This window comes from Urocitellus parryii, chromosome 7, assembly GCF_045843805.1.
Source record: "Urocitellus parryii isolate mUroPar1 chromosome 7, mUroPar1.hap1, whole genome shotgun sequence".
In the NCBI taxonomy this organism is placed as follows: Eukaryota; Metazoa; Chordata; class Mammalia; order Rodentia; family Sciuridae; genus Urocitellus; species Urocitellus parryii.
The window spans coordinates 160,913,392-160,933,421 of NC_135537.1; the positions used below are offsets into that span (position 1 = coordinate 160,913,392).

At 56.0% G+C, this 20,030-nt stretch overlaps 1 protein-coding gene across 1 annotated transcript in view; it reads left to right on the forward strand.

Moving 5' to 3' along the window:
- Arhgap23 (Rho GTPase activating protein 23) overlaps positions 1 to 20,030 on the forward strand; it is a 73,077-nt gene that overhangs the window by 14,156 nt on the left and 38,891 nt on the right. Inside the window, exons 2-7 of the mRNA XM_026387120.2 lie at positions 10,849 to 11,010; positions 13,862 to 13,910; positions 15,160 to 15,255; positions 15,436 to 15,514; positions 15,640 to 15,694; positions 18,624 to 19,788. Coding sequence (XP_026242905.1) covers positions 10,849 to 11,010; positions 13,862 to 13,910; positions 15,160 to 15,255; positions 15,436 to 15,514; positions 15,640 to 15,694; positions 18,624 to 19,788 — 1,606 coding nt within the window. The remainder of the gene's footprint in view (positions 1 to 10,848; positions 11,011 to 13,861; positions 13,911 to 15,159; positions 15,256 to 15,435; positions 15,515 to 15,639; positions 15,695 to 18,623; positions 19,789 to 20,030) is intronic.

Sequence of the window (20,030 nt, forward strand, 5' to 3'; positions counted from 1 at the left end):
GATAAGCATCATCACAAGCAATCTCCTGCCTCTGGAAATAACTGCCTCTTGCTCCATCTAGTCTAGACCCTAACAAGGGTCTTTGGCTTCCTCTTCAGTATACCTGGACCAAAGAGAGACCCCAAGTTTCTACAGTTGATCTATGCTTCTGCAGGGGACATATCTCTGTGGGAGGTGGGGAGAGGAGATGCTGGGGCTGAGGGCCTAGAGAATGCCATGTGTGGGGGAAGCACACTCAGGAATGAGGATCCCTTGCTGGAAGGGCAGAAGGTGTACCAGAGTTGGGCCAGCAGGGGGCTCTGTGGCCCACAAACCTGCCCGCCCTACTGGCTGGATGACAAGAATGTATCCTCCAGTGTATGGCAGTTTCCTTGGAGCCTGTGAGGACAGGGACAGGTCTCTGCTGGCACACCCTTTGTGTATAAGGTACAATGGTAACTAAGCTTGTGGGGGGTTGAAACAGATGTGTGTGTGCGCTCCGTGGGTTAGGTCAGGACATGGAAGAGTTTTTATCTCCCTCCACCCAGCTGATGGGTGGTAGGCCCCCATCAGTCCATAGACCTCCTGTGCAGAAGTTCAGATTTCTCCCAGCCTGGGAGCTTCTCCTGAGCAAGGATCCCTAGGACCCTGAAGATGACAATAGGGGCAGTGTGAAGGTGCAGACTGAGGGGTGGGAGGGACAGGTCCTCCAGGCAGGCAGTGTTCAGCTATTCTGGGCAAACTCTGCAGGCAGTGTTCAGCTATCCTGGGCAAACTCTAGGCAGGGCCTGCTCCTGGTGCCAGGCGGAGACCTGTTCATTTGTTCCTACTTCTCCTCCCCCCTGCCCTTTAGTGCTGGGGATCGAACCCAGGGGCACTCTACTACTGAGCTACATCCCTAGCCCTTTATATTTTTTATTTTGAGACAAGGTCTCACTAAGTTGCTCAGGCTGACCTCAAACTTGTGATCTTCCTTCTTCAGCTTCCCAAGTAGCTGGGGTTACAAGTGTGCACCACTGTGGCTTCCTGATTTTTAAAATTATTTATGAATATTTTCTATTATTTATATATTATTTATGAATATGGAATTTACTATTTCACACACACCCCTTTATTTTTTTTAACAGTGCTAGAGATTGAACCCAGAGTCTACATCCTGAGCCTGTTTTTTTTTTTCTTTATAATATATTGTAGTTGGGCACAATACCTTTATTTATTTATTTTTATGTGGTGTTGAGGATTGAACCCAGGGCCTCACATGTGCTAGGCAAGCGCTCTACCACTGAGCCACAGCCCCAGCCCTGTTTTTTTTTAAAAAAAAAAAAAAAAAAAAAACAGGGACTGGGGATGTGGCTCAAGCGGTAGCGTGCTTGCCTGGCATGCGCAGGGCACTGGGTTCGATCCTCAGCACCACATAAAATTAAAAAATAAAGATATTGTGTCCACCTAAAAAAAAAAACTAAAAAATAAGTATTTTTAAAAATTCATTTTTAAGTGTATAGTCATATGGCATTAAGTATATTATGTCATTGTGCAAATGCACCACCATCCATCTCCAGAACTTTTTTTATCTTTCCAAACTGAAATTCTATAACTTTTGATTAGTAAGTCCCCATTCTCCCTTCTCCCAGTCCCTGGCAACCAGCATTCTACTTTCTGTCTCTGTGGATATAAATGTCTCATTAAGTGGAATAGTACAATAATTGTCCTCTTGTGTCTGGCTGATTTCATGTAGTATGATGTGTTCAAGGCTCATCCACATTGAAGCATGTCTCAGAATTTCATTCCTTTCTAAGGCTGAATAATATCCCATTGTATGGCTCTGCCATGTTTCTATCATGTGCACATAACATTTTTGTTTATCTACTTCTCCTTAGAAGTGGAATGGCTGGATCATATGGCAATTCTATATTTAATTTTTCTCCATCCACAGATAATTTTTGAAAATCACATACCACTAGAGCATATCCATTTTTTTTTCTTTTGCAGTACTTGAGATGGAACCCAGGGATGCTCTACCCCTGAGCTATATCCCCAGTCCTTTTTATTTTTTTATTTTAAGATAGGGTCTCGCCAAGCTGACCAGATTGGCCTTGAACTTGTCATCCTCTTGCCTCAGCTTCCTGAGTGGCTAGGATTACAGGTGTGTGCCACTGTACCTTAGCAATCCATTTTTGAAAATCAAACAGCTGTTGTCTTTAGAGATCTGTCGGTACAGTGGAGGGTACAGAGGCCATGCCCTGGAGTGGTCTCCAATCTGGGGGAAAGACATAGGCCATGCATGCCCTCCAGGAGACCCAAGAGTGATGTTTGGTGAGTTGCGAGAGCTCTCATTCTTAGGGAACTCCCAGTCTGAGGGGGGAGGCATAGCCTCTTCCATTTGGGGAGTGCACAGACAGGCCCAGAGACTGAAATTGACATACAGAGGGCCTAAGATTTCCCAGAGACTCCTGGGTGGAGTGAACTGGGGTGGAGAGGGTCTGGGGCGGGCTCTGTCCCATGGCCGCCTGTGGTTGCCCAGCAATGACCCTGGTGTTTACTTTGTGGCTGGCTCCAGGCTCACCCTCTCCTGCAAGTGCTCATTTCCCACCATGAGCAAAGATGCTCCCCTTTGGTCTCCCCTCCCTCGGCGTCCTTCAGGCGGCCACCAGCCCTCCTGTTGGGTGGAGGTCCAGCCAGTCTGGCACTTTTGCCATGCTCCTTGCCTGCTAAGAGCAGCCTTATCCTGAGTTCTCATGTCAGCCCACTCTTCCCACGCTCCCCAAAGGCCTGTAAGCCAGGACTCTGGGTTTGCAGAAGTTCTACTGCTCTGAACAGGAAGCTCCTGAGGATCCGGGTGCTTGGGAGGCATTGGCATGGCAGGAGCCTGTGGGAGCCTGGGATTGGAGGGAGGTGTGGCAATGTCTGTGCCAGTGACTTTGCCTGGGTCTGTGAGTGCCTGGGTGTCTGGATACAAGTGTGACTGGGTGTGAGACAGTGATCATCCAAAAGGCAATCAAAACCCCTGGCATTTGTTAAATCCCTACTATGTGCTCTGGGCCTGCGTGATGGCTTTGACTTAATCCTCCCAATGACCTTTGAGGTGGAAGGCAGCACCATTGCCATTTTATTGGTGAAGAGTCAAGGATCAAGGAGGTTGGGTAACACACCAGGGTCTCACAGCTAGAAGGTGGAGACTGGGACACAGAGACTGGGACATAGGCCCTGGGGTCTTGGACTCCAGAGTACTCCAGAGGCCACTGCTAACCACTATTTGGGATTGTCTCAGCCCTGCCCCAAGATGGTGATGGGATGTCTCACATGATAGGTAACCCCTGCTCAGCCTTCTTTGGCTCTGACCCACTTTGAGGGAGAGGGAGTGGAATGTCACATCCTATCCTAACCCAGGGCAGGAGTAGCCCCAGAAGGGGAGAGCATGGGGTCTGTGGAGACCATTTGAACCATCCACTGCCCACTGGTCAGGCCCAGAGCAGGGTCTCAAGCTCTCATGATGCAGGGTTTTGTGCACATTGAGGCTGCTGGGGAGGCAGGCTTGCTTGGCCGGCTCATCAGCTTGGCCTGTTGGGGCATGTCAGGTGGGAGCCTGTAGCCAGCAGTGCTGGGAACCAGGCATCTGAATGGGGCTAAAGGGTGGAGGAGGGCTGAGGAGGCGGCTGCCCTTGAGGGAGGAGACTGGGGCAGGGGTCAGAAGCGTGGGCAGGAGGGCATGTGCTGGGTATTGCAGGCCTGCATGCTTGGGATGGCACAGCCGGTGGGTTTGCCCTGTCTGTGTGTGAGGTCATGGGGTGGTTAGGAGTTGGTGTTTGGTGGTGTTGGAGACCAGTTGAAGCTTCACCAATTCTGGGTGATTCTTTGGGGATGGGAGTATTGTTGGTCACCTTGTGGTTTGGGGACTACATTCTAGGAGAAGGCGCTGAGCAAGCCAGAGGAAGGAAAAGCAGGCTGAGTTAACCCTGAACCCCTCTCTTCTGCTTCCTGAATCACACTCCCTGTGGCAGTATCAGTTTCCCTTTTTGTCATATCCCTGACCCTCCGGCTCCAGGATGTTCTCCTCCCCTTCCCCAGTTCCCTGTAGCCTGGCTCCCCATGGCAATTGCAGGCTTTGGCTCCTCCAAGCCCCCCTCTCCTGGGAGGCCTGGGCCCACCCTCACACTCTTCCCAGAGGGAAGAGGCCCTGAGCCTGATGGAAGGACTCTCTTGGTGGAGGCCAAAGCAGCTGGCTGGGAGGCCTGAGTCTGGAACTTAAAGACCCCTACAGGTTTTAGGACCTGGAAGACATTCCTGAAAGAACTATAAAAAACTATAAAAAAGAGGGCAGGGACTGAGACTGCCTTAGTCTCCAAGATGTCCCAGCTTCTGACAGGAGCAACACCACTCAAAATGTGATTGAAAGGATTAGCAAGAGGGTGATGGAAAGAGATCTGGGTTAGGGGTTAGAACCCTGGGACAGGATCCCAGCTTCATAAAAGTGAGGCCTTGAACCAATCACTTGTCCTCTTTGAGCCTCAGTTTCTGTAACTAAAAAATGGGTATTAAGAACAATCCCTGGAAATCCAGTGTTTAGAGTACAGGTCAAATGAGAACAAGTGAAAGTAGCTTCCAGTATTAAAGGGTGATATCTCTTTGGGAGATAGGGAAGACCAGCATGGGATGCCTTCCATTTGGGGGTGCAGCCTCTAAGCCACTTCCCAGGGACCCTTAGAAGAAGAGGTTGAACATATTTTGCAAGCTGGACAAACTAGAGGGGGATGGGAGAGACTGCTCAGCTGGATAGTTCCTGATGGGGGGGAGGAAGCTGGGCAGGGTGTGGGGGGAGGACTCGCTGGGCAGGAAGGCTTGGAATAGAATCTCAGCTACGCCTGGTATTTCCCAGCCCTTGGCCCCCTCCCCCATGGCCCTCTGGGGCCCACCCCACATTCCTTTCCCAGAGGAAATGGGGGAGGGAGCTGGCTCCACAGCCCTAGAGGATCATTTATTCAAACCATGTACCATCTTTGAGGCCCTACTGTGTGCACCCACACCCTCCAGAAGGAAGTCCCTGCTGAAGCAGCTGGTTGGAGGAGGTACGGTGCCCTGGGGGAATCTGTTGCTTTCATCGCCAGGCCTTTCTGCCCCTGCCAACTCAGAGGGCAGGAGGTGGACATGGTATATGGCTCATCCGTTCAAGCTCCCCGTAGGCATAGCACAGAAACCCTAGGTCCCCTTTCCACCTCTCTCCTTCCTGCAGCCCCCAGAACCCTCTGCAGTCTTGATAATGTTCTCTAATCTTGAGGCATAAGCAGCACATGTTGGTGCATGGGTCACAAGAGGCGACAGTCCTTCACTTCCTTAGATCTAGGGAATGGATTGCAGCAAGAGAAAAGATGACTGAGGGGCAGGGAGAGGGTGGGGATGGAGATCCTGTGTCTTTGCTGTCCCTGACTACCCTCGATGTCCCTGACTCCGGTCCTTTCCCGCTTGCCCCCTAAGTCTCCTGACTCAGCTGTGGGCAGCCTTGCTCTTCCCGTAGGGCTTCCGCCAGGGTGGGGGTGGGGGTCCAGCTCCTGCATGGGGCCCACAAGCAGCAAACAGGAAACAGGAGAACAAAACCGCTCCCTGGCTGACACAGGGACCGCCCCAGACCTCACCCTCACCCTTCCGCCTCTCTGTCTCCCTCAGTGATCCTACCCACCCCAGGGTCCTCCCTCTATCCCCCTTCCTCTCCCTCCACCTCCCCTCTGCTCCCTCTGTCCCCACTCTCCTCTCTCCCACTGCTCCAAGTTCACCTGCCTCCTTCTCCTCCCTTAGCCCCTCCACCTCCCCTTCCCTTTCTAGACCAAGTACCTCTCACGTGGGCCACCATCCTGGCAGGTCTTCCCTGGAACAGAGGATGACAGGATGGGGGTGGGAAGAGGGAGTCCGACTCTTGGGTTTCCCTTCTGGTAGCTCCTCCCAAAAGGCTCAAGCCTGTGACTCTTCCTCTCAGACTCCTCCTAGATTTGGGAGCCGGGATGGGTTGGAGCCATATCCATTCCCTGGCCATTGGCTAGGATTCCCCAATAAGGCCCAAAATAGAAATGAGTGGCTTTGGGGTTGGTGGCCCTGTACTGTCATAGCAAACAGTGTTCTTGGTTCTTGTTTTCTTCTCTACAAATTGGGCCACAGCAATGGCCCTGGGCCACAGTGAGTGGCTGTAGTGCATGTTGTTTATGAACAGTCAAGTGTGATAGAAATGGTGGTGATGATTCCACACACACCAGCCAAAGCCCCTGCCAGCCCACCCCAAAAAGGGGAAAGGGCCTGGGAAAAGAGAGAGAGCCAGGACAGGGGAGGAGGCCAGGGCCTGGCATTCACATGGGGCTTCTTGTCTGACACATTTGGAAGGTGGGCTAGGGGCCAGCTTGGAGTCCATTGTAGGCTCAGTGGTGGTCCCTCTGCTACAGCTAATGGGCAGGGGTCATAGGGAAGATGCATAGAACAGTTCCCCATGGAAGTGAGGGGGTGGGGGCTCCACTTGTAGCCTTAGGGTGTACCTAATCACTTTGGCATGGGGTGTAGAGTGGGCACAGTGCTCTGTGCTGGGCAGTGTATGTGAGAGACCTGAGTGAAGGTGACAGAGATGCATGGAGGAGTGCGCTCTGCAGGACGTGCCTGTCAACCGGCTGACTGCATGGGGTGGGTAGGTGGGGTCTATGGGGTCTGTTGGGGTCTGGTGTATCTTCAGGAAAATAGTGGGTATGCTGACCAGTGTGTTTCTGTGGGGTATGTGGACAGAGGATATCAGGGGGATAGGTGCGTGGCTCGGCCTGTACGAAGAAGGGAGGATGTTGACGTGTGGTGTGTGCAGCTCTGTGAGGCACCTGCAGTGCACGTGTGAATGTGCTTCTCTTCTCTGGGAGTATGAAGCTGGCTGTGCGTGTGTGTTCTGAAGTGTTCAAGGTGTGTGGTTTGGGTAGTGTGTGAGTTTTTGTGTGCGCGGGAGAGTGTCGACTGTGAGTACGTGCATGCCTGTGCGGGACCGTACAGTGCTTTTGGCGCGTGTGGGTGTGTGAGTGTGTGAGTGTGTGGGTGTGTGGGATCAGGGCGGCCGCGCACAGGGGCCGCCCCGGAGGGGGAGGCGTCTGCCCTGCGCTACTCGCCGGCGTGTCCCAGCTCCGGCGCCTTCAGCGAGGAGGCGCGGGAGGCGCGGCGCCGCTCCAGCCGTCCTGCCGCCATCCGCGCGGGCCGTTCGTCCCCTCGGGGCTCCGGGGCCCCGGGCCCGTGGCTCCGGGGGGCAGGCAGGGACCCCCGGGGTCCGCCTGCCGCCCGGGGGGCCGAGAACGCCTCCCGCTGGGCGCCGAGCAGCGGCCGTGGGGCCCCGCGCGGCACGCCCCGCTCCGGAAGCCAGGCCCGGGGCTCGCTGGGGCCGGGGCGGTGGCCCGGCACGAGGGCCCCCGCTGGCTGCGGCGCTCGTGGGCAATGCCGTGTGGCGCGTGGAGCGCGCGGGGGCCGGGGGCTGGCGCTGGGAGCGCGCCGTCGGTGTGGACTGCAGCGCCCCGGAACCGCGCTGCCTCTGGCTGCCCTACCTCGGCCACAGCGACCGCCGCGCGCCCGGTTCGCGCGGGGCCAGGGTGAGCAGGGTGGGGGACCGGGGCCAGGGCCGATCTTGTCAGGGCTGAGGGGCCAGCGGGTCACCCCCTTCCCTGAGACCTTACAGAGGTGTGCGCCCTGCATTCCGGGATTGAGGTCCTTGGACTGGGGAGTGTTTGAAGAGTTGAGAGATCGGGTGAGAGTGGCAAGGTTAGTGGCGTGGAGCTTTTCCAGAGGTGCTAGATGAGAATCGACAGTGTGGATGGTGGCCTCCAGTTGTCTCAGCCCTTTAGGTTTGCAAGCAGTGGAAGGATGGTAAGGACCTACTTGTCGTAGCGACTACGGGGCATCTAGGAGCGGTCAGTTAGGCACCGCTAACAGTGGTCACCACCCCAATTTCCCCCGAAGGAACCCTGAACACGGGGCACACCGGGGTTTCCTAGTGGGCAAGGAGGTTGAGGTGGCAGAATGGGCCCCAGCAGGTAGTGAGTGCTGTCGGGTGTGAGGCCGGTGGGGCTGGGGGCAGTGTTTCTGATGTCCAGGATCTACCGGGCTGGTAGGGCATGAGTCACAGTGGGCACCATGCCCAGCCTGAATACTGTGCTTTCTGCAATGACCTCTTTATGCTCCTGGGGGGAGGAGCAGGACTCCTGGGTTCTAGTTCCTAGTGTTGCCAACCCACCACTCTTGCACTTGGGTCTAATCTGTAGCCTAGGGCCATCTGCCTTTCTATCATTAGTTGGTATTTCTAGATGTCTCTTTCCTGACATGAGGGTGGCTGTGTTTGGAAATAGATTTGAGCCAGGGGAATTTAATCAGTAGTGTCCCTGGGCCCCCTGAGTGTTTCCCTCTTCTTCTCCCTTGTCTCTGTGGCTGCATTAGAGAGATAGAGTTGGGGTTGTTTGTGAGCAAATTCAATCGCCTTTCTAATTTTCATTGCTGGGTCTTTCTGTTTTTATATCTATCACCTCCCTTCCCCTCAGGATGAGAGCAAGACCCAGTGTTATCCCGGGTCAGAGGGCAGGAGAAGAAATATGTATGTATAATGCATGAAGGATTGCGGTTAAATCTAAGGAAGAACTTCCTATAGGGGAGTTGCCCGTTCTAGCTGGGTCTGTGGTGTCTCCTCTTCAAGCTGGGGTGTGGCAGGGGGATTACTGACATTCCCAGGGGCCTAGTTGGAAGAGGTAGAGGAAGGAGGCCTGGAAGGAAAGAACAGAGGAAAGAGAGAGGCAGAGATAAGGGAGGGGGTGCCAGTTCTGCTTGGGTTAGGAGGGAACTGTGAGAGGAAGGCAAGCCCACTGTCCTGGATTACAGGCAGGTGCCCCCAGGGAGTGGCACCCCCAGGCAGCTGGCAGCTCCAGGCAGGATATGTACAGGGGAAGGGGGGGGGGGCGTGCGGGGACCTGTCCCAGCCACTTCTCATCACCAGGGCAGCTGGTGGCTTAAACCTTAATCCAGGACACTAGCAAAACAATGGGCCCTGCAAACAGCCTCAGCTCTGAGCCTGGGTGAGGGGTGGGCAGGGGGCCCGCCCACACTGGGGAGGAACAGGGGTTTCTGTAGGAGGGGCAGCGAAGGGGCTGGTCCCCCAGGTCCTCTTCTCTCCCTGATCAGTTCCTTGCCAGCTCAGCAGAGATAGGAAATCCAGGGGATTTCAGACAGCAGAATTTCCAAAGAATTTTCTCTTTGTTCCCTGGACCCCCATGGGGTGTGGGAGTCAGTGGAGGAGACCGGGCTTTAGTGACAAGTAGGAGCTGATGGGACACCATTGGATTTCCTGTCTAATTCTGGCTTCCTGTACTGGGGTGGACCAGTTTTTGCTTGGACTCTTCTGGGGATGGGGAGCTCACCACCCCAAGTCTGCGCCAGACTGTATCACATCTCGTATTAGATCACGTGTTAGAAACTCATCCTCCTCGTACCTTCTACCTGGCTCTGTCATCTGGGATAAGGGCTGGGTAGGAGTGCTGGCTGGGCCTCATGGGATGTGTGAACAGGAAGGTGGGTTGAGGCTTGGATGAACTTCTTAGCATACCTGCACTGGGGTAGCAGGTGTTTTGGGGCTTCCTCCAGCTATTGGAAGGGGAGCTTTACAATGAAGTGCAACCTCCTTTCCCCAGAACTGGGGGGCTTCTTTCCTCAGTCCCCAGGCCCCCAGTCTTTCTCCCCTTAGCGCAGGCTCCTGCTAGAGCCAAGGACTACTGAGGATGCTGAGGAGGTCGAGGGCTGCTAAGGGTATGGGGGAGGCTTTTTGCTATTTAGGGCTTTGGCTGAGGGGTGACAGTCAGTTACGGCTGACTGACGAGGGAGGGCGGGCCGGCAGGGGGAGGCCTCCTGGCTTTTCCTGTGACAGCTTCTCCTCGGCTCCCTTCATCTCCATTTGGTCACCCTGTGCAATTTCTCTAATGCTCTCCCATCACCCACTGGTCTCTGTCCAAGAAGAAGACCTGAAGGGAGTCTTTCTCAGACAGTCTGTCCTCCTCTGCCTTCTGCCCCAGAAACAGCCCCTTGTGCTCCACTAAAGCCTTGATTTCAGATCTTGGGGAATCCCAAGTACTTTAGCAGGTTGGAAGAGGGAACCCCCCCTCCGCCTCCGCCACTTTCCTGTGAATAAGCCAGGCCTGTGGGCTGGACTCTGGGACTTCAGGAAGTCCCTTCAGTTGTCTGATGTCCCGTCTGCTCTCTTGCAACTCTTGGTCCTCATGTGTTCCCGAAGCATATGTCTGTGTGTTTGTCTGTGTGTAGGTGTGTCTCTGGGCTTTGTGCATGAGTAAGACTGTGCTTATGTGCCTGTGTGTGTGTCCATGTAAGCATATATGTGTGCTCATCCACGTGTGCATTTGCAAGTGCGCTTGTCTGTGTGTTTGTGGCATGTTCTGTCTGCACAAGCGTATGTGACAGTGTGTGTAGGTGCATGTCTGTGTGTGCCCATGTCTGTGTGTATGTGTGGGTGTGTGAGAGTTGCAACTGTTCAGAGAGCAGCAGACCTCTCCTGCATGGGAAGGCTGTGTGTGCAGCACCTGGTACATAGTAGATGCTCATCAAATGTTTGCTGAACTGAAAGAAGGCCTGGTTTACAGCCAGTTATTCCCCTAGGGGTAAAGGCATCAAGAGGAGGCTGAGGTGAAAACAAGGAAGAACTCTTGAGCTGATGATGGTGGGAGGGGAAGGAGTCAGGGGTAGGAAGAGGTCAGGCAGAAAGGCTCTCTGGGGCTTCAGACCCTGACAAGTCCCTCTCAGGTCCTGGGCTGGAGGCAAGGTGCAGAGGTCTGAAGGCTGGGCATGCAGCACTCATCCTGTCTCCCTGTGCTCCCACAGCTGCCTTTGGGCCCACGAGATGGGTGCTCTCCTGGGCGCCCCCTCCCCTGGCAGGGGCCGAGGACACTGCTGCTGCACAAAAGTCTCCAGGATGGCTTTGGTTTCACCCTGCGCCACTTCATCGTGTACCCACCCGAGTCTGCCGTGCACTGCAGCCTGAAGGTATGCCTAGCTCTCCACTGTCCTCACTGTCCCTGGGAAGCTTGATGGGGGAGAGTGATTCCTTTGCCCACTAGTCCCTCTCAGAGAAGAAGTCTTTCCTGGGACTGCTGACTCCCTTCTGCTGAGGCCTGGGAGGAAGGCTGCTGGGAGGCCGAGCCTGCTGGGGCTGGGACATTTGTACCATGGGACAGTGGTCAGAGCTCCTAACCACTGTGGCCTGGGTCTTCTCAGGAAAAGGGATGGTGGGGAGCCATAATGCTCCCTGTCCTACCCCCAGACCTGGTCTCTGGAAAGTGAAGAAATGCCTTGGGAAGACGGAGTTCCTGGGATTCTTGTTTCTAACCTGGGTCTGCTGTCCCTGTTCCCAGTCTGTGCCATCAAGGAACCTATCTCTCAACACACTTCCTTTTTTGAGGGGGTGGGAACCAGGGATTGAACCCAGAAGTGCTTAACCACATTTGGCCACATTCACATTTTGATGTGGCCAAAGAGCCACATCCTCAGCTCTTTTTTGCATTTTATTTAGAGATAGGATCTTGCTAGTAGCTTAGGATCTTGCTCGTACTTAGGGCTTCGATAAATTGCTGAGGCTGGCTTTGAACTCGTGATCTTCCTGTCTCAGCCTCCCAAACCACTGGGGTTACAGTTGAGTGCCACCATGCTCGCCTGGCTCAACACACTTCTGAGACCCCTCCCAGAGTGCCCCAGACCCATGTTGGCCACAGCTCTATATGCTGGAAAGGGAAGGTGGCACAGGATTTTAGTCCTTGTACAACTCCCAACTCATTGTGGGGTCCAGGCTGTCTCTCCTCCCTGGCTCTTTCTCCTGCAGTAACCTTAGGGCATGTGTTGCCTTGATCACTAGGAGCCCTTCTCACCCTAATATAAATGTCAAGTTCAGAAAACAAGCCCTCTCAGTCCAACCCAAGGCTGAGGACTGAGAGGGAAGGGCCTGGAGAGTGCACAGGAGTGGGGGAAGAGGGTAGATGGTGATCTAGGCAGCAACCAGGGCTCGGCACCAGGGCCCTGCCCCTTCTTCCTCCTCTTTTCTTATAGAGGGGGAGACAGATTTATGTCCAAGTCAATGAACCCCTTTCTCCCCTTCCCCCAGGGCTGAGATCAGCCTGTACAGCTGTTGGGGGCTTCTCCCTTGGGGACCTTGGTCCCACCTGCCAGAGAACTAAGGCATTAGATTTCACTGTGTGCTTCCATGTCTCTGTGCACGCGTGTGAGCATGGTGTGCTGGGCATGGACTTGCACGTGTGTCTCTTGGTATGCGTGTAGGATCTGTGAATCCATGGCATGTGCACATGTCACTGTGTAGCTCTCACTCATGCCTGAATCTGGGGTGCCTGCAGAGCCATTATTGGCTGAAGCTGCGTTGGGCACAGAGGTGGGGGCAATGGTGTGTGGCACTGCTCTATACTTTGAAGCACAAGAACACCAGCCCTGTAATTCCCCAGAACCCCCATCCTTCCTTCCCTTCTTCTTGGCCCCTGCCACCTTCTCCCAGGGGACCCTGTTGAGGGGTGACAGCAGCAGAAGCATGTGCAATAGTCCTTGTGGTGAGCTCTTCCTCCCCTGGAGGAAGACCAGGGGCAGGACCAACGAGGGAGGGCTCCATCCTTTTTCCAGAACCTGCACAGGGCTGGGAGGGGCCCTTGGCCTGGAGGCAGGAGGAGGCCGAGTGCTCCCAACCTTCCTGCTGCTGGCCTGGGAGCCCGCAGGGAGCCCAGCCGTCCAAATGCATCTGTCTGCCTTTGCCACCGGCCCTCTGCTGTCAGCTCACATCAGCTGGCATGCACCCCACCAAGGAGGCAGGGCAGAGGACCTGCTCTCCAGCAGCACCCAGTGGCCTTCCTGTGGCCCACTGTGTCCTGGCTGGGTGCCAGTGAGTCCTGAGTTCCGACTCTGACTCTGCTAGTGAGTTTCTGATTGGCCTTGAACAAGTCACAGCCTGTTGTCTGTCAAATGGGTGTATCTGTGGAGAGTCGGACAAGATGGGGCTGAAGGCTCAATCCAGCTCTGAAATGCCATATTTTGCTGGTTTGGCCTTTCTGACCTCCTTTCCCTCAGTCCTAATTCTTCCCCAAAGCCACTGCCCTGTCACCTCCACAGAATTTGGTTCCCAGGGCCTCCCAGTGGACCCCCAGCACCTAGCTACCAGAATTCTCTGCCCTGCTGGTACCCATTCTCTTCCACAAAAGCACCCTCACCAGTTCCCTCTTCTCACCTTTCAAACCTGAATGTTTTAGTCTGATCTCTGTCACTTGTTGGTATTGACCTTCTCCTTTAACCTGGTGGATCCAGCCCTCACTTGCGCTTGTTGATTCCTGCCACCAAGCATTGCACACTCCATTCCCCTCCCCCAGAACACTTTCTCCCTGCCACTCTCAAAGCTGTCTTAAGATCCCCTCTCCCAGAGAACTGCTAATCAGTCCTTCCTGCTCATTCTGCCCCATTCTCTGAGAGCGATAGCACTGTTTGCACTTGTAACCCCCACTTATCTGTGTCTGCCTGGGTCTTCTGTGTTGAGTGAGTGGAACCTCCTCCCTTGACCTTGGATTTTCCCAAGGGAAGGGGACATGGGTCCCACGTGGATTGGGGTTCCCAGACAGCTAGGATGCTGGGGTTGTGGATTGGCCAGTGCTGGTTTGGCATGTTTCTGGGGAACTTGGCCTGGAAATTGGCGCTCCAGCTGATAGCCCTCCCACCCCCTTGCTGCTGGCTAGTTGAAAGGAGATAAGGGGGAGCTTGGAGGGGCCCACCCAGTGAAGCTGGCCTTCCCCTGTGCTGCTCCTGCTGCTGAGGGCTAAAACCAGGGCCACACCCATTTCTCTGTTCCTTGCAGGAGGAAGAGAATGGAGGTCGAAGACGGGGAGGAGGAGGAGGAGGAGGAGGTAAGGAGGCCTGGGGGCGGGGCTGGCTGGACTCAGCCTCCAACATCTATTTCCCTTCTGTTCCCCGCAGTCCCCCCATCTGCCTCACTTCCACTAATGTTCCCGTCTTTCTCTTTTCCTGTGTTCCTGGCCTGGCCTACTCTGGGTCTCTTCTCCTCCCCCTCTGCCTTCTCTCTTTCCTCATGCTCATCTCCCTGTGGGTCTGTCCCTTCTGCAGACGTCTGATACCGTGGATGGCAGATGGGTACCTGCCACCTAGTCCCTGTCCTCCCTCTAGTTGCTTTCAACACAGACAAAGGCCCAGGTGGGACTGCAGGACCTGGGGACCAGTGGTAGGGTACACCAAGAAAAAGTGCTTCCTTGTGGATAGAGTGAGGTCCTGGAAGGAGGGGCGGGGGGTGAAACCTTTGTTAGATGGGGGCTGAACTCCCTTGCTGTCACGCTTGCTACCCCAAGGGTACCTTGCCAGATTCCAGGCTCCCCCCAGTATTTAAAGCACAACTCCCTAAGCAGGCAAACTTCCTGCCCTGCCCTGGGCTTCTGTGGGCAGCCGTGGGGACACTGTCTTCCTGAGTCAGAAGGAAGACATAGGCTGTGGGGGAGGAGTCAGCTGCTCTAGAACAGGCCTACAAACAGCAGAGAGTGTAGCTGCAGTGCAGCGCCCCCAAGCCCCCAGGGTTCCCAACCCTGGGGAAGGGGTGGTTGGGTGGGAGATGTGTTGGTGTGTTCCTAAGCCTGTGGTGTGGACATTTCTCTGTGTGTGTGTGTGTGTGTGTGTGCGCGCGCGTGTATGCGTGCGTGTCTCCCCTGCCCATATCTTCAGGACCTGATGATGTGGGCCTTTTACACATCACCCTTTGGTTTGTCTTGTGACGTGGGTGTGCGCATGCGCGCGCTGAGGGGAGAGACTCTGTCTCCCTAAGTAGACAGTAGACAGTGGGCTCTGGAAGTTCAAAGACTACATTTCCACTTCCTAGGTAGCTTGGTTTCTAGAACATGATAGAGATGTGGTGGGCATTTAAGGGACTTCTCTATGTGTTCGTGAAAGTTTTCACTCTCCTGCTGCGGCCTCTTGTCTGGCTCTGCATCTGTGGCCCTCTTCACAGTGTCCTGTGGATGTGTGAGTCTGTGTATGCTTGTGTCCATGTGAATGTGATCATTCTCTGAGTGTGTGTCCCCTGTGTGTGTAACTGTGCATGGGTGTGACCTTCAGCAGCCACCCCCAGTTAACCTGGCTGATGCCCACCAGGACCCTCCTCCCGGCACCGCCTGGAGCCCATGGATACCATCTTTGTCAAGAATGTGAAGGATGATGGCCCTGCCCACAGGGCAGGGCTTCGCACAGGTGAGCTGACCTAGTTCCCTGGCTCACTGTACCCTCACTGTGGTTAGGGTGGGATTCTTGGGTCCAAGTTGTTGGGGAGGCCCTGTCCCCCCATTGTCAACCATACCTTGCACAGAGGTAGTCAATGGGGCCATTGATACCCCTTGACTCCTTACACAAGTCCCTACTCCTTGCCCACAGGAGATCGGCTTGTGAAGGTGAATGGGGAAAGTGTCATCGGGAAGACCTACTCCCAGGTCATAGCTCTGATCCAGAATAGGTGAGCATCCCCCGTCTTCCTCCTTCCATAGGAGATTCCAGCCCACCCTACCCCCTTGGTCCTAGTGGGCTAGGAATCCTGTTTTCCCAGATCGTCTTGCCTGACCCTCTGCCCTGTCTCTGTAGTGATGATACCCTGGAACTGTCCATCATGCCCAAGGATGAGGACATCCTCCAGCTGGTGAGTCCTGTGGCTGTGGTCTGCATGGAGGCATCTGAGGCCAGAGGCAGCATATGGTCCTTCTCCTTGGGCCCTCACTCCTGCATTGGCCCCTGTGAAAGACAGAAGGAAACATAGCCTGACATTGCCCAATTGGGGCTGCCAGGCCCATCCCTGGGCTGGGGCTTGTTGTTGCTTCATTCAGGGATGCTCTGAGTAGGGACAGGGGAGGTGCTGGCCTTGGCAGGCAGGATTGCTGCCAGGGTATCTGGAAGGAGGGTGGCCTGGCGGGCTTTGCCAGACTGGCATGTTCTCATTAGCTCCTATGAGAGACGCCTGTTGCCCATGTCCCTCCCTGTCTGGCCCCAAGTGAGAGTATCTCTGTAGGCATTTACACATACACACACCAAATACCCCCCCCCCCCAGTGCGCTTATCACACTCCACCCTTGTCGTGGGCACCATTCATACTCAGGCAGAACATACCAGGTACACAACACAGCTGCACAGTACTACCCTTCCTGTAACACACCATACTTTGCAGTATGCCGTGACACACATGCACCCCTCCAGGCCCAGGCCACAATACAGACAATCCTCAGTGCCACCTCAGTCCACCCTCAACATCACTATCTGCCACAATCCCTCTGCCTAATGCTCAAGACCTCACGACACACTTACTAGCACCTCTGTTCCCTGCGGCACAAACACTGCTGATTATCACAATGTATATATTTGGACTTCTTGCCACCATGACACAAATGCCCACTGGCGTGTTATCACAACATGCATATCCACGAACATGCCCAGCCCACCTCAAGCAACCTGTGTTCAGCAATATTGCAGGATCCAAAATTGACACGCTGAGACTGCTCAGTGGTAGAGTACTTGCCTGGTGTGCTCAAGGTCCTGGGTTCAATCCCCAGCATCTCCCCCTCCACAAGAAATAACATAAAATAAGAAACTCAAAATTTGTACACTGGGGATGTGCATTCTGACCCGTCCCCACCTCAGCGTACCTGGAATGAGTACAACACAGAGCTGGTCACCGTGGGAGATGCTACAGATGCTGCATGGAGCACACCTGGAGTCCTGTGCCCAGAACCCAGGGCAGTCCTCTTTGTCCAGTGCCCAGTTCCCTGGTCTTATGGGTCCCAGCCAGATGCCAACTTGCTTGCCCCTGAGGTCTCTGCCCCCCAGGGGCGGCTGAGGGCCGAGGGCCAAGCTCCAAGGCCTGGGCGCCGCCGTGCTGGCTTCTGCCCTGGACGTGCTCTTATAATCACTGTAATCACAGTGTCACATTTGGCATCATGCCCCTCCGGGAGCCTCCACCCCTGACCTCAATTGTCCCCTTGCTTTTCTTGGGGAAGGGGAGAAAAGAATGGGGTCTCAGAGAGACGGGTGACTCACCCCAAATCTCAGTGGTCCAGCCTCCCCCAGGCTGAGGCGAGACCAGTTTTGAAAGGGCCACAGGGAGGGACCTAGGGGACACCCCCCACTAGCTGGCAGGGGCAAAGAGTGGGAAGTCTTGAGCTCCGCTATCCAGGCTTCAGTGGGCTGGCAGCCCCAGATGTCAGCATCTGGGGGCCTCCACTAGCCGCCCCCATCTCGGCCAACCAGAGGGTGGGGCCCAGGCATTCCTGTGGTTGGGAGCCAAGGCTGGAGGCCAATCAGGCAGCGGCAGCTGCTGACGCCACAGCCAAGCTCGGCCCCTCCACACCCATCCTCCCTCGCTCCCTCCTCCTGCCAGCCCGCCTAGAGAGCCGGTGGGGGCCGGGGAGCCGCCGGCCGGCTGGGAGGGCAGACAGAGGGGACCAGAGCAGCAGCTGTGTGTGTGTGTGGGGGGGTTAGCCAGCCGGGGGGGCGCAGGGCGGGCAGGATGCTGCCGCTGCCGCTGTGATGCAAGGAGCCCCGGGAGCCGGCAGGATGGCAGGAGGGAGAGGTATGTGTGTCCCCAGCCCTGTGTGTGCCGGCTGGAGGGGCTGAGTGTGCGGGGGTGTGGTTAGCTGGTCCTCATCACATGATGTTTGTGTCTGGGACTGGAGGGGTAGTTATGTGTGTGTGTATCTCATTGTGTTGGCTGTGCGAGTGTCTCGGGGTGTGTATCTTCCTGTGTCTCCTTGTGGTGCCGTGTGTGTGTTTGGGTTTGTCCTCCTTTGATAGTTCACCCTGAGATAGGCCCCTGGTCGCTCATCCAGGGCTGGGCTGGGCCAGGGCCACAAGGCTGCTGTCCCTGGGGGCCGCCTCCTTTTTTGGTCGGGCCCAGGCGCCAGCCCTGTCACTCCTCAGCAATGCAGCGTCAGCCTCAGCAACCAGCGCCAAATTCCAGGCCTAGGGGTGGCAGAAGGTGGCCTGAGGCCCCTTAGCCAGTCGGGCTTCTCCTCCAAGCTGGCCTTGAGGGAGCAGGAGATGGGCAAGTTCATCTTTACCCTGGTGGCTTAGGAGCCTTTCCTAGCTCCCCATCCATGGGTTAGAGGGACCTCAGGCTCTCTAGCCTCCACCCACCCGCAGCCCACCCCACCCTGGACACACCCCTCTGCCTGCTTTCTTCCCTGACATCTGCCACCTTGACTAGTGTCTACTGGGGCTTCCCAGCTCCACCCAAGGGGCTGTGGGCATCACTGAACATAAAAGAAGCCGGGAGGAGGCAGTGGCCAGGCTGGTGGGAGGACCCCAGGAAACAGTTTACGGCTAAAGTCTGTCCTCGTCATAAGTCTTAGAGAAATCCCAGCTCTCTCTCTGGAGAGAGTGTGTGTCTCTGTCTCCAAGGCCTCTTCTTTGTCCTCCCTGGGCTCTCAAGCCCACCCTCCTGCTCTTACCCACTCCACATGCCCCTGCTTAGTTCTCTCCCTTCAGTGCCCTTCTGAAGACCTGGACCTCCTAGAGTTGCAGGAGCCCTGCCTAGTGGGACCTGTCTGGCTGTGCTCACCTGCTTCTGTGTCTCTGGCCAGGCCTACTCCCAGGACGCCTACCTGAAGGGGAACGAGCCATATTCTGGAGAGGCCCGAAGCATCCCAGAGCCACCCCCACTCTGCTACCCTCGAAAGACCTACGCCCCACCGGCCCGGGCGTCTGCCTGGGCCACTATGGTGCCTGAGCCCATCTCAGCACTGCCCAGTGACCCTCGGAGTCCTGCTGCCTGGAGCGACCCAGGGCCCCGTGTCCCACCTGCCACCCGTGCCCATCTGGACAACTCTTCCTTGGGGATGAGCCAGCCCCGCCCCAGCCCTGGTGCCTTCCCCCACCTCCCCTCGGAGCCCCGGACATCCCGTGCCTTCCCAGAGCCTGGCAGCCGGGTGCCCCCCAGCAGACTGGAGTGCCAGCAGGCCTTGTCACACTGGCTGTCGAACCAGGTACCCCGCAGGGCGGGGGAGAGACGGTGCCCAGCCATGCCACCCCGGGCCCGCAGTGCCTCCCAGGACCGGTTGGAGGACGTGACTACCCACCGCCCGTGGCCCTGCTCCACCTCCCAGGATGCCTTGAGCCAGCTGGGCCAGGAGGGCTGGCATCGAGCTCGCTCAGATGATTACCTGAGCCGGGCCACCCACTCTGCTGAGGCACTGGGACCAGGAGCACTCGTGTCACCTCGCCTTGAGCGATGTGGCTGGGCTTCCCAGCGTCCATCTGCCCGTACCTCTGCCTGCCCGACTCGGGACCTGTCGGGACCCCAGGCTCCACCCCCACCTGGCCTGCAGGGCCTGGACGACATTGGGTACATTGGGTACCGGAGCTACAGCCCGTCATTCCAGCGCCGGACTGGCCTCCTGCATGCACTCTCCTTCCGGGACTCACCCTTTGGGGGACTGCCCACCTTCAACTTGGCCCAGTCCCCTGCATCGTTCCCACCAGAGGCCTCAGAACCACCCAGGGTTGTCCTGCCAGAACCCCACACCCGGGCCTTGGAGCCTCCTGCTGAGGATCGCCGTGATGAGGTGGTCCTGAGGCAGAAGCCTCCTACGGGCCGCAAGGTCCAGCTGACTCCCGCCAGACAAGTGAACCTTGGATTTGGGGAGGAGTCCCCAGAGCCAGAGGCCAGTGGGCGAGGGGAGCGCCCAGGCAGGAAGGTGACCCCTTTGGCCACTACTGAAGACTCCCTGGCTTCCATCCCCTTCATTGGTGAGTAAGGGTGCGGGCGGCTGTCCGTGTGCTGCTGTACCCCACCCACCTGTCAACCAGGCACAAGGCTCTGGGCTAGGTGCTGATAGGATGTTGTGTTTTCCTGTTCCATCCGTCCATTCAACCCTCTGTCCATCCACTCTTCTGTCATCCTTTTTTCCATTCTACCTCCCATTCATTTATCCTTCCAGCCACAATTCCATCCGCTCTCCCACCTCCCTCCTTCCTTCCATCTGTCTATT